Raw genomic sequence first — 13,430 nt, forward strand, 5'->3', positions numbered from 1 at the left:
ATAGCTTTCATGTTTGGGCTGGGATACATAACAGCAAGGCAAGTGCGCCTGAACAAATGAGTCAATTTTATGCATTTGGCCGCGTCATCCTCCAGCGCCTTTTTTCTCTCTCTCTCTTTCCCTCTCGGCACCGCCTATCCTCTTTTTTTTACCCGGGTTGGGGTCCGTCATCGACGAAGCCTCGTCTCCTCTCCCGGTCCGCTCGCTACACACACACACCGCAGCAGGTACCAGACACACGTCACAAACCCCTTCCTCCACACGCTGTCTGTGTGGTTGATACGGACTGTTGGGGCGGGTGTTAATCGAAACAAACCAATCGTCTTGTCCTCCTCACATGCTACTGGCCTGAGTGGCCTCTGATTGGCCTGGCCTGCCTCTCTGACTTAGAAAAAAAAGTCAGATAGCCGCGACGCCGGCCTGTTAGCCTGTTAAAAAAAGAGAGAGAGAGAGAGAGAGACGCAGGCCAGCAGGCCAATCATAGGCCGGAGCTTCGGGAATACTCCCGGTTCTCCCTATGGCCAGTCCGGGCCTGATTATAGACTTAGACCTGGTCATGGTGGAGAATCTCTCCCTTGTCTTTATTAGGAGTGCTCATTTAAAACATGGGGCAGCCTGCGAACCCACCTGTCAAGAAGTCACTCCACCCGTGAGACAGTGACACTGTCCACTGTACTGTCATTTAAAAGTCCATGTTGCCCCTTAAACACTATCTCCACAGAAAGAGAATACTTTGAGCATATTGGCCGTCATTTAAAGAAACAGGAAACTGTGTGTTGTGTTTTTGAAAATTGTCCTTTCAAAAAAACATTTATGGAACATTTGCTTCTCATAGGAGCCGGAAACACAGTCCTCACGTTATTGATGACTTCAAGCCTGAGCTTTTGAAGAGGTATGTCAATCCCCTAAATGCAGGGGACGATCCTGTGGATGAGGGTGACACTGAGGGTGCAGTGAGTGAAGATGCTGAAGATAATGAAATTAGAGAATTGCCTAATTTAATAGAAAAACATGTAGCATGTAGAAGGCTACATTTTTGTGTACTATTAAAATATACTGTTCTGTTAAGTGAGATGCTGACTGGTGTTTGAATAAACAGATAGATCATAAAACTGGAATTTCAATGTGTGATTTATTCTGACTTAGATAAATAAGTTCTTGTACTTAAAAAAATTAAGGTAACAATTTGCATGGACATTTCTGAGTAGAATGAAAGGAAAAGAAATAAGTTAGAATAACTAAAAGGACTAATTTTAGCACAATTAAAATTAAGTTGGTTAAACTTAAATAAGCTTGTAGAGGACAAGGCAAATCATGTTGCTTGTACTAAAGTAATTGAGTTGGCCTAACTAGAGAAGTCTTGTGGCATGTACTCAATACTAGCTAAGTTGAAATAACTTAAAAATATCCATGCAAATTGTTACATCAATTTTTTACGTTGAGCCAGCACATCATTTGTTAGAGTGTAGAAAGTTTAAGAACTGTGGACATATTTCCCAATTCATTTAATTTGATCTTTTCTACCTAATCTCCTAACTGGTGGTAAACAACACTTAACTTTTTACTGCATAAAAAAACAGACAGATGTAATATTTTATCTTTTATGTACTATTGATGTTCTTATATGTTCTGTGTCTATTTTTTTATCAAGGTTGTCAAGCGTTTCATTATTTAGAACTTTTAAGATTAATTATTAAAATTAATTGCACATGCCAATATTTGCCCTAATGTTACAATTAGGGCAAATAGTTAGTTTTGGTAGGACCCAGAAGTGGAAAACAAGGCAGGGAGTAGAGTGCAAGGAGATTTATTGATACTTCACAAGGGTTATGAGACTGCGGTCAAGCCCGCCTCCACTCAGATAACCCAAACTAGCCCCAGTTATTTTGGGGTGCGTGTAGTAGATATTACGGTAATGCAGCACAAAACCAAAATAGAAAGCAACGACCTATGAATGCAATTTCTCATATACCATCGTAATTCTGATCACATTGAAGCCTTTTTAAAATTTTGAAATTCCACATCAGAACTTCCTGGTATTATCAGAGTGACATGCAGTATTATCATTCTGACTGAAATCAGTCTGTGGAAACGGGTAGGTTTTTTTTAACGTTAATCTGTATTCCTATGGAAATATTTCAAGTATTTGACTATTAGGTGGGCTTCAATTATGAAATTCCTCATCAGAAGCTCCTGATGTTGTGGATATTTTTACATTTTACTAATTATTCACACAATTGAAATGTCATGGCCTCCATCTTCAAAGGCTTCGATGTGATCAGAATTACGATGGTATAAATGAATTAAGTAAATAATCAATGAATTCCTTAAATGCTCAATTAATTACTTAACTAATCGATCGATTCATCAATTGCTTAACAGACTGACTGACTGAATAAATGAGTAATTGCATTCATAACGTCCAACTATTAACCACAGCCCATTCTGGGTTTGAGAAAGAGTGTTAACAGGAAGAAACACTTTTACATTCAGTAGTCCAGCAGCTTTTAGTCATCTGCCTCCATCATGTTTACAAAGCTACTGTGGAGTGTGAAGGAAACATGTTCAGTGACGTAAGGCCAAGGGGCGTCATAAAGCTACATTAATCTGCTTTATTTTTTAAAAACACGTTATTTTTTCTATAATTAATCAATTGAAATTAAGTTCCACTATTGCCTGCATTGATGGACAATAACGTTTTTGAATCTTGAAATGCAATTTGGTAAATTTTTCATATTGCAATATCTACAATATCTACAAAAAGGATATTAGACTCATATTCTCTTGGTTAAATAATTTGCCCATTCAGCTTTAATAGTGATTGAATCTTGCAGTAATAGTTTATCACAGTATTTGTCTAACTGACTTTGCCCTTGTTCTTTATAAAGCATGAAGAACAGATAAGATGGAGGAGGAGAACCAAGACAAGACACCAGCTGGAAGGGCTGAAGACTCGGATGTCAACTCTGTGGAACCGCCTGCGAAAAAAATAAAGGGTAATTTAAAAAAAAAAAAAAAAAACTAAATTTAAATAAACTTAGGACAAGGAGTTTACCAATTATGATGTTTGTGTGCTCATCATGTTTATTCTGATATTCCAACATGACCCTGCAGTGGAGGAGTTACAGGAGAGTGAAGATGAAATCAAGGTAAATGTAAGATTTCAAAACACATCTTCATCTCAGTGGGTCTGATGTGATGAGTTGGTCAATAAAATTATTCATTTTCTCAGTGTGATCCAGTGAATGAACCTGATGAAGACCAGCAGTCAGAGAACAAGAATGACACAGGTGGAGGGTCTGAAATCAAATCAGGATCATCTGCATCCAATGAGAAAGGTAACAAACTTAATTTTAACTTATTCAACTAATTTTGAGAATGTGAGATTTGTTTATTACCTTTGATTGTGTCATTGTCATGTTTTATTTGTTTGTTTCAGTGCTGCCTGAACTCACACTTGTGTTAATTGGTGACACAAATTCTATTGAGATTGGATCTAAAAACATCTTACTTGATCATGATGAGCAGGCTGATGTGGAACAGTGTTCCACCAAACTGTATGATTTATGTGGTAGGCACATCTCTGTCATTAACATGCTTGGCCTACAAAACACTGACCAATTCCCATTAAATAAGGGAATTCGTGCCTTTCTCTTACTGTTACCAAATGGTCTGCATAACAACCGTTACAGCTCAGGAGTGCAGTGGTTAGAAAAAGCTTTTGGGAAAGGCTCACTAGCTTATTTAATGACAGTTGTGACTCATGAGTCAGATGAAAAATGTGAAAGTGCGCTGACAGACCTGAAATCCATCAGCAGGTTTGCTGAAAAAAGATATCACACATGTACAAGAAGTATGATGGATGAAAAAGAGATCATAGCTTATAGCTAAAATAGATGTTATGGTAAATGATCCACACTGCTACAGTGGACTGATATGTGATGAAAATAAAGAACAGAAGGAACACCTGGATCACAAATCCCATGAAGAAGAAAGGATAGATTCATCAGTGTTTCAGCAAAATCAAACAGGAGAGATTTTAATGTTGGCATTCTTAGATAACACCTACATTGCTTTATCAAGATAAAGTGTACAGATATTTATATCCCTCTAGAGTTGGTGGAGACCAAACACAGACCAAAAACAGTTTGAATAAATTGCTTGTGTTACAGCTGCTCCCATTCAAAAGTATTAGGAAATATGCAGCAAAATAAACACTATATACAAGCAAGAATAATAAAAATAGAATACAAATATAAGAAATGTACATTCTACTAGACATATATCTATATATACAGTGTAATAAATAATGCTACAGTTGAAATATGGGTTATTGCACATTCTGCGTCCAGAGTCCTCCTATTGATTCAGAGTGTGTTACAACCTTGGCTCAGGGTTGTAACAAGATAGGAAGTCACACACACAAAAAGTTCCAAATCAAAAGGATTTATTTAACTTATATGATATGAATGCACTCAGTAGTGTAGGTGTGTGTAAGTGTAAGCCATGGTGATGAGTTAGAGGCTGCCCAGCAAGAGAGCGCACTCTGGGTGAGTTGCTCTTTTATAGGCTTGGCTCCTCCCTTCCTCAGGTGCAAGCCGTTTGTCCGACGACCCACCATGACTCCTACAGAGCAAAACAGAAAACATGGAGGTGTGGGCCGTCACAAGTGTCTGACACTCAGAGCGAGAAGTGAACAGTTTGATGGTCACAGGCAGGAATGATTTCCTGTGGCACTCTGTGGTGCATCTTGGTGGGATCGGTCTAGTACTGAATGTACTCCTGTGGCTGAACACCACGTCATGGAGTTGATGGGAGCCATTGTCCAAGATGACATGCAACTTGGACAGCATCCTCCTCTCTGACATCACCGTCAGAGAGTCCAGCTCCACCCCCACAATGTCACTGTCCTTGCGGATCTGTTCAGTCTTTTGGCATCCTCTACCCTCAGCCTGCTGCCCCAGCACACAACAGCATAGAAAGTCCCATTAAAATACTAATGTTTTCTAACTACTGAATGTATAAATATGCAACTGTTTGCTAAAAAGTTCACGATATCAACACTAAATATCTAAATCCAGTGTTCACAACTAGTTTTTGCTGCCTCCATGAGGCCAAAAGTCAGTTATTGTACCTTTAAATAACTGAAATGTCAAAGGGGAGGGGAGCTCGTTGGAGAGCATCTGGTGGCCTTGCATTGACCTGAACAAACTACATGGAGCTGCCACCCTGTGGGTCCACCACCTTCAGGGACAGAGAAATACAGAAACTGTGGGGACGCCAAATTGCACAAAGTGCAAATTTCTACATAATGTTGCTTTAATATTAAAACACCTCCTCTCTATTTGGTATAGAGGAGATGCATCTTGTTGAACAGTAAACTTTTTGAACACACACATCAAATTTTTACAAATAAATCCTCTTCAGCTGGAATAGTTCACTGACAACTTAAATCCTGTGATCTGCTTGTTGTTACATTACCCTGCAGGAGAGGAGCTGGAGATGGTGCAGAGTGCAGCTAAAACCGAGGTAAAGGTGAGATCTTTTCAACCTCAGTACTCACAGCAGTATTTATGTTTAATGCCACCTATTTTTCTAAAGTTAGACCTTCAACTAAAGATGGAGCTGTTTAGCTTTTTGGTTAAGACTTGAACAGAGTTGGATCTCCTGGTTAGACACATGGATGAGTCGAAAATACTTTCCCAGAATAACTTACTTTCTTCTCACTGAATTACAAACCTGACTGCATTTAGTTTGTACATATTGCTTTCCTTGATTTTATTTTTTGTGGTACCACTGTATGTTGTAGATCTTTAATTTCAATAGTTATAACCTGGTAACAAGAAAATTAAATAAAATACGTTTCTCAGTGTGACCCAGTGGAGAAACCTGCTGATGTTGAACACCGCAAGAAGTATGACAACAACACACCAGTAGCAGGAGAGTCTGAAATCAAGTCTGTACCATCTGCATCTGAAGCAAAAGGTAAGATTTAGTTAATTTATTTAATACTACAATAACATCAAACTGTCAAAATCAAAACTGATTTAGATTATAAAAGTCAAAATGTTATGGGATAAAATGAAAAAATTATCCAAAAGCACATTGCTCTGACCCTTTTATGATGAAGTTAATTATTTTACTGCAGGTACTTCAGATATGAATCTGTGTGGAAACAAGGATGAGGTAAGAGACTCCTAACTTTATTAACAAGATCTTTAGGACTATGTTCTTTATATCCCATCCTATATCAATTTAATTTTTACATACAGTACATTTTTAATTATGTATTTACAGCAGTCAGAGAAGATTTCTGAAGAGACCAACATGAAGAAACAATATCCAGCACAAACTGAAACACTGCTCGGCAGACTTCACCTTCAAGACAAACATCAACAGAAGTTTTCACCTTCAGATTTCCTTCAGATAGGTCCACCTGTGAAACAGGATCATGAGACATGTGAGAAAGATATAGCTCATACTTTCCTTCACAGGCTGATGATGTTAGACTACAGAGCCAGATATATTCCTGTAAGACAAGACAGTTCTGAGGTCAGCCATTCTTATTCTGTTGAAACAGATGACAATGACTTAGACGCTCTTTTTGGCACCACTGTAGACTCTGATCGATCAAAACAGTCTCATGTGCATCCAATGGACGTTCAGATGGCAGTATTTCACTGCTCAGACAGCTTTTTTAAACAGTACATGATTACAAAGCTGTCACAATGTCAGTACGCTGTACCTTTGCTTGTTCCTGACCCAGTCACAATGTACATTGAATGTCCTCTGTGGACTTTCAGACAAATAAAAAAAACATGGAAGATAACTTCAACCAAAGATAAATCAGACATTGTCACCATGAAGAGTATGCCCATCTGCAATGCTGAGACACCCATGGTGTCATTTTTCCGTCTGGGTTCACTGTCTCAATCTAAATCTCAGCTGATGAACACTTTGATCAACGACCGTCACAACACCTTCTTCCACAGAAACTGTCAAGGTAGCACAAAGTCTCGCCATTTGATGGATGGAGTAGCAGAGATTGCCTGGTACTGCCCCGCTGGAAAACCAAATGATGCCTTCACTGACTGCATTGCCTTCTGTAATCTTCACGGTGATGCTCTGTTAAATGAAAAACAGCGTGAAATACTGACTGAAAAATCTTCAGTCAATGTTGTTCTTGTCCCAACTCTGGAAAAAGGTGACAAAAGTTCTGCAGTTATCTCAGTCCTTTACAAGTCTCCAAAGCCTCTCATTATTCTCATTGCTGATAATGATAGTGGTGCAGTTCAGTTGACAAAAGGAAAATACAAAATGGGTCTGAAGGACAGAAGCCAGTCAGATGTTTCTGAAGAACTGAAAGGAATCATTAGACACATTTTGTCTGGACCACATGCATCCTTCCAGCTTGAAACCATGGCTGAGGTCTCTGGAATCAGAGTGGATGAAAATGACAGTCTCTGCCAAAAAGGGAAATCGCCTGCTGAGGGAATAGTGAAGTTGCTTCAGGGGATGGATGGTCTGAAGATTAAAGATACATTTCTCCAATGCCAAGGCCAACTGTGGAGCAAGTGGTGCAAAACAAACAAAGAACTGTATCGCCTCACAGGACACATTGAGAGGGAGAAATCTGAAAAGGAACAACAACTGGAGCAAATAAGACAAGATCAATGCAAAGCTTCCTGTAGTGAGCTGATGAAGTTACTAATTGAAAGCCTCTCATCTTTGAAATCGACAGACAGAGAGTATTTCCTAAAATGGACTCAGATCTTAATCGATGCCCTCTGCACAGACGGTCTCTCTTCAATTCTCCAAAGCTATGATAAAAAATGGTCTGAGGTCTTGGCTTTGAAGAAGAAACATGACAAATCTGATCAGCTAAAAGTGAAGCAAACTGAGCTTGAAGAAATATCAACCAAACTACAGTCAGCATCTTTTGGCTTGGAGCACATGTTTATAGAAATGGGACAGATCTATGAAGCCCATAAATCTCTGAAGAAACAACCAACAAGTGGACAGACTGACTGGTCTAAATACCCTGAGCTGGCTGCAGAGCTGATGATATCAGGACACCCAATGGAGCTGATGGATGGTGACGCAGGTCATGTGCCTTTAACATGGATCTCTAGTCTTTTAGATGAAGTCATCAAGAAACTGGGCAACAAGAGAGTTTTTGTTTTGTCAGTTTTAGGCGTACAGAGCAGTGGAAAATCAACTATGCTGAATGCCATGTTTGGGCTACAGTTTGCAGTGAGTGCTGGCAGGTGCACCAAGGGTGCCTTCATGCAGCTGGTCAGAGTGTCAGAGGAGATCAAGAAAGACTTTCAGTTTGACTACGTTCTGGTGGTGGACACTGAAGGACTGCATGCTCTTGAGTTGGCAGGTAACACCGCTCTTCACCACGACAATGAACTGGCAACATTTGTTGTTGGTCTGGGAAACATGACATTGATCAACATCTTTGGAGAGAATCCAGCTGACATGCAAGATGTTCTGCAGATTGTTGTTCAGGCTTTCATGAGGATGAAGCAAGTTAAACTTTCTCCAAGTTGTGTGTTTGTTCATCAGAATGTCTCGGATATTTCAGCTTCAGAGATGAACATGGATGGAAAGAGACGCCTGCAAGACAAACTGGACCAGATGGCCCAACTTGCAGCCAAAGAGGAGGGTTGTGATGCTGAGTGCTTCAGTGACGTCATTGCATTTGATGTTCAAAAAGATGTGAAGTACTTTGCCCAACTGTGGGAGGGAAGTCCACCGATGGCTCCTCCAAATCCAGGTTACAGTGAGAGCATCCAAGAGCTGAAGACCTTCATCCTCTCTAAAGCTTCACAGACTGAAGGGATTACTCTGGAACAGTTCAAAAGCAAAATTCATGACCTGTGGAATGCCCTGCTGAACGAAAACTTTGTGTTCAGCTTCAAAAACACACATGAAATTACAGTGTACAGAACACTTGAGGTCCAGTATGGGGACTGGACCTGGACCCTGAGGAGCAACATGTTGACCATTGAAAACCAGCTTTACAACAGAATAGAAAATGGAAAACTTGTCAAGATCGAGCTCAGTTATCTTAATAAAGAAATGAGCGAAACATATACAGAAATCAAAAAAGCAATGACAAAGCACTTTAATGATGACAGAGACAAAGAAATGTTGGTTCAGTGGAAAGGCCGTTTTGAAAATAAAATCAAGGAGTTTCATGATGACCAACTGAGAGGAGTCCAAAGAAAACTGGATGAAATTATCCAGCAGAAGAAGGCCTGTAAAAAGCTTGATGAGAAGAAAACAGAGTTTGAGAACAAACTGCTAACAAAGAGTAAAGATCTCGCTCATCAGTTAAAAGGCAAGGCAACAAAAGAAGAGGAACTTAGAAAGCAGTTCAACACAGTTTGGACGGACTTGTGCTGTAAACTAACTGCTGATATAAAACCTATTGAGGATATCAACTATGAAGAAGATCAGTCAGCTATCCTTCAAGTCCTTGGTTTTGAATGCGCTCTCATAGAGAAATCCAAAATTAGTGGCAGCTACAAAACAATATCAAGGTTTGGCGATTACAGTCATTATGTAGCTCGCCATAACACAGGTCAACAAGTCAATGAGAAGAAAAGGGACAGAAGCAGTAGGGGAAAAATGTCTAATGTCGTTCGATATGTTTCGTCTTTTTTTCAGGGACGTTTTCCGTATGAAGAACAGCAACAGATCAAATCTCTCATTGACGATGTTGAACAACAGTCCCTTGATGCAATCAAAAGCAAACCTGTAACTATAAGAGGCTACAATCCAGCTTATTTGCAAGAAGTGGCAAAAACTGCAAAAGAAAAGGTGACAGAATTTGAATCAACGAGGAAATATGCTCTGAAGAAGGAGTTTACAGTCGATCTTGTGCTGTTTGTATTTCACAGAGCAGAGAGTTGGCTGTCAGAGTCCCACAAGAAATTCAAAGAGAGCAATGATGCACATGTTTATGTTGAAAGCAAGAAAGAGCAATATTACAACATTTTCAGAAGCTTCTGTAAAGGGAGTTCATCTGCTGTTGTGTTTGGAGAACTGATCTGTGAAAAACTGAAGAGTTCCACTGTTGAGGCCGTCTGTAACCAGACTGCTATTGACCTCGCCACTGAGATGAAGTGCAGTTTCCCAGCATTTAGTGGGAACAGGTTGAACTTGGAAAAACATGTGTTGAACTCACTGGCAGAGAAAGAGGACTTTGATGGTTTTATCACCTACATCAGAAACCCAAGGGAGCAAGTTGAGGCATTCATAAAAGATGAAGTGCAGAAATACATCTCCCCAAAACAAAGAGTTAAAGCACAGAATGTACTCAAGAAAAATGTTAAACACATCAAACAACTTGTGAGTCAAGCTTTATTTGATGCAACAGAGAAAATCAAAACTCAGGGAGGAGACATAGACAAGTGGGTGGAGCAATTCTCCAGTTTGCTGAACGATCACCTAACATTCGACACCATTTGTTGTCCAAACTTCAGCGACATAAACAACTTTGACTTTCTCAAAGAAGAGATCGAGAATGGCCTTAAATCCATCATGGAGGAGATGAGCAGCCTCTCACTGGATAAGATGAAGGAATTCAGGAACACGCCTGATCAAATCCTCATTGATCAGCTGTGTGACTGCTGCTGGGTAAAGTGTCCGTTCTGTGCAGCTGTTTGTACCAACACACTGGCTGATCACAGTCCTGATAAACACAACGTCCCTTTTCACCGACCCTCTGGGATTAAAGGATGGCACACCAGAAACACAGATGAACTGGTCATTGATTTCTGCACAACATCAGTAGCAAGTGACATATGTTTCTACCCTCATCCTGATTCAAAGGAGACTTTCCCTTATAAAGAGTATCCAAAGGCTGGAGGGGAGTATGCTACATGGAAGATTACTCCTGATGAGTCTAAGCTGATATATTGGAAATGGTTTGTGTGTCAGTTTCAACAGCAGCTTGAAGAACACTATAAATTAAAATTCCACGGCAGAGGAGAAATTCCCAGTGAGTGGAGAACACACACTAAAGAAGAGGCTATTAAAAGTCTGGATGAAATGTAAAATCTGCAGTGACCCAAAAACAGCTGAGATCTCGTCAAAGTAACAGCAGCCCAAAATGAATTTAACTTTTCAAAAGAGATACGACATGTTGATTTGATTAAAGGAGAGCAACAATAGCAACAATGAGGATGAAGCCTTTCAAAAATGACTGAAACAAAATCTAATTATATTTTGATCAATAGATATTTTAACAACTAAAAGTATGAGCCAGATCAGAATTAGTCAGTTATGCCTTTATTTGATTTTATACTGTCACAAGATGACAAGGATGCACAAAATATCGATGTGAATATTTAAAGGAAAATAATCTTTTTGAGAGAAGCAGTATCAGTATCCAGTAGAAAAGGTATAAAAGGAGTATCTATAGCTTGTAGGACATATTTTTGTACAGATTTTCATTCAACTATAAACAGGAACATGAGCTATGATTTGACTTTTGTTTTCATCTTTTTAGTTTCATTTAAAAATCTCAGACATGACATGAAACCATTCTAAGTTGTATGCTAAAATATATGAGATATAAATATTCATTTGAGATGCATCATTTTTTATACAAGATGCTTGATATTTTCTTTTTACAGTTGTTTAAAGTTCAAAGAGTAAGATGTTGAGACAAGGCATGTTGTTCTGTGTGTGTATGTAATGTAATTCATTTGAAATAAGAAACAGTCTTACCTTTTTTCTGTAATGCGGACCTCATTTTAAGAGCGTCATAACAAGCAACATGTTTAGTATTACTTTAAGAGTTTTATATAAATATCTCTGGAATTTAACTTTTGTTGACTCTTTTAGGGGTTATGAGAAAATCAGTGTAACATAACGGGTAGATAAGATGAGTCATAAGGTTGTTGTTGATTGTGAAAATACAGGACACTTGTGTTTGTATGAGACTTGTTGAGTTCCTTTTTTTTTTTTTTTGAGAATTTAATGAATGATACTTTATTTTAACTTACTCTAGTCTAGACTTGTCCTTGTTTATCCAAAGAAAAAGTGTGGATATTTTCCTTACATGTACTAATTAAATGTTTTTACATAACTGATAGGATGTTCTGAGATTGAATAAATGAAATGTTGATTATAAAAAAGCGTGAAACTTGTATTTGAGACTGTTGAAAAACAGAATGGAATTATTTTTCTTATTCTTATTATTTTGCTGTTTGTTGTCCAACTCATCTGAAAATCATTTTTACATGTAACACAAACATTTTTTTCTTATTTTTTTCATTTGATGGATGATGCTTTGTCTTAAGTTTTTGGAGATTTCAATAATCTTACACTTTGTCATTTAAAGCTTCTTATGTCGACATTGGAATTTTTTTCTTGTACTAGATTACAACTTTTGTCAAAAGACAAAGTGGCGATATTTTCTTTAAATGTAATAACATTTTTTACATAACTGACAGGATGAGTCATAAAGTGGATGTTCTGAGATTGAAATGGTGATTTAAAAAAAGGCCTGAAACTTTTCTTTGAGACTTGTTAAGTTCCACGAAAAGGGACAGAGTTGTAGAAGTTGACAGAAGTTTCTCATTGGCTTCTGAGCTGTATCTGTTCTCAAACTCATCCTTTTTTTGTTATAAAACATTTTATTCTTCAAATTTTCTTTTTATTTTGTATAACGTTGAATGATTGCTTTTCCAGAATTTGATGATTTATGTTTCTCAAGTATTTCAATAATCTTACACTTATCTGCATCTAATGTTAAATGTTCTATCATGCCCATGTTGGAGTAGACTTTTTGACTTTTTCTTTAATTGTTCTCCTGTCATTGCTGCAGTATATTGATACACAGAACTGAAATAAAGCCTTCAAACAAAGACCAGATTGTCTCTTTTCACAAAATGTCACAGACCTGCTACAAACTAAATCGAGTACATTTTAATTATATAACCCAAAATCACAAATGGTGTTCATTTTGTCAGCTATTTCTAGATTAACAGTGTCCATGTTAAGTTTAATCATATTTAATCAACCTCCTTTTCTTATTTTTTGTAAATTTTTTTAGTTTGACTTAAATTCTGGACATTTTGGTCTCATTTTACTCAAATAAAACCATTTTAGTTCAGTTTTATTTGACAAAACTTGACAGTTTAGCCACTAAAGGATTAGTTGACAAAAATGTGAACACTTGAGTCCAGTTTAAGTCAAGACCAAGAGAATCAGTTTTACTAAACCTTCATAAAGCTGCTTCAAGTAAGATTTCATCCAATGATTTTAGGCTTAAAGGCTCTGAAAATTAGGTTCTATGATTAAGAATGCAGCTTGACAGAGAGGTTGTCTCTGATGTTGTGAATTTAAAGAATACATTCAGATATGAAATGTAATTGCAGTAACACTCTAATACCTTGCCTTTTTTCAGC

The 13,430-nt window shown here is 38.0% G+C and overlaps 1 protein-coding gene across 1 annotated transcript; it reads left to right on the plus strand.

The window, feature by feature from the left end:
* The first annotated feature begins 6,152 nt into the window (after positions 1 to 6,152).
* LOC141019167 (interferon-induced very large GTPase 1-like) lies at positions 6,153 to 11,251 on the plus strand. Its single transcript, XM_073494009.1, has 2 exons — positions 6,153 to 6,186; positions 6,298 to 11,251. Exons 1-2 carry the CDS (start codon positions 6,160 to 6,162, stop codon positions 11,068 to 11,070), a joined length of 4,800 nt encoding a protein of 1,599 aa, XP_073350110.1. The 5' UTR covers positions 6,153 to 6,159; the 3' UTR covers positions 11,071 to 11,251.
* The last annotated feature ends 2,179 nt before the right edge of the window (positions 11,252 to 13,430 follow it).

This window comes from Pagrus major, chromosome 23, assembly GCF_040436345.1.
Source record: "Pagrus major chromosome 23, Pma_NU_1.0".
NCBI classification, from domain to species: Eukaryota; Metazoa; Chordata; class Actinopteri; order Spariformes; family Sparidae; genus Pagrus; species Pagrus major.

Bases quoted from the DNA above. Each gene is read 5' to 3' on its own strand.
- LOC141019167 (XM_073494009.1), top strand. From the start codon at position 6,160: ATGAATCTGTGTGGAAACAAGGATGAG. The intron at 6,187-6,297 runs GTAAGAGACTCC...ATGTATTTACAG, and splicing joins TGTGTGGAAACAAGGATGAG to CAGTCAGAGAAGATTTCTGA.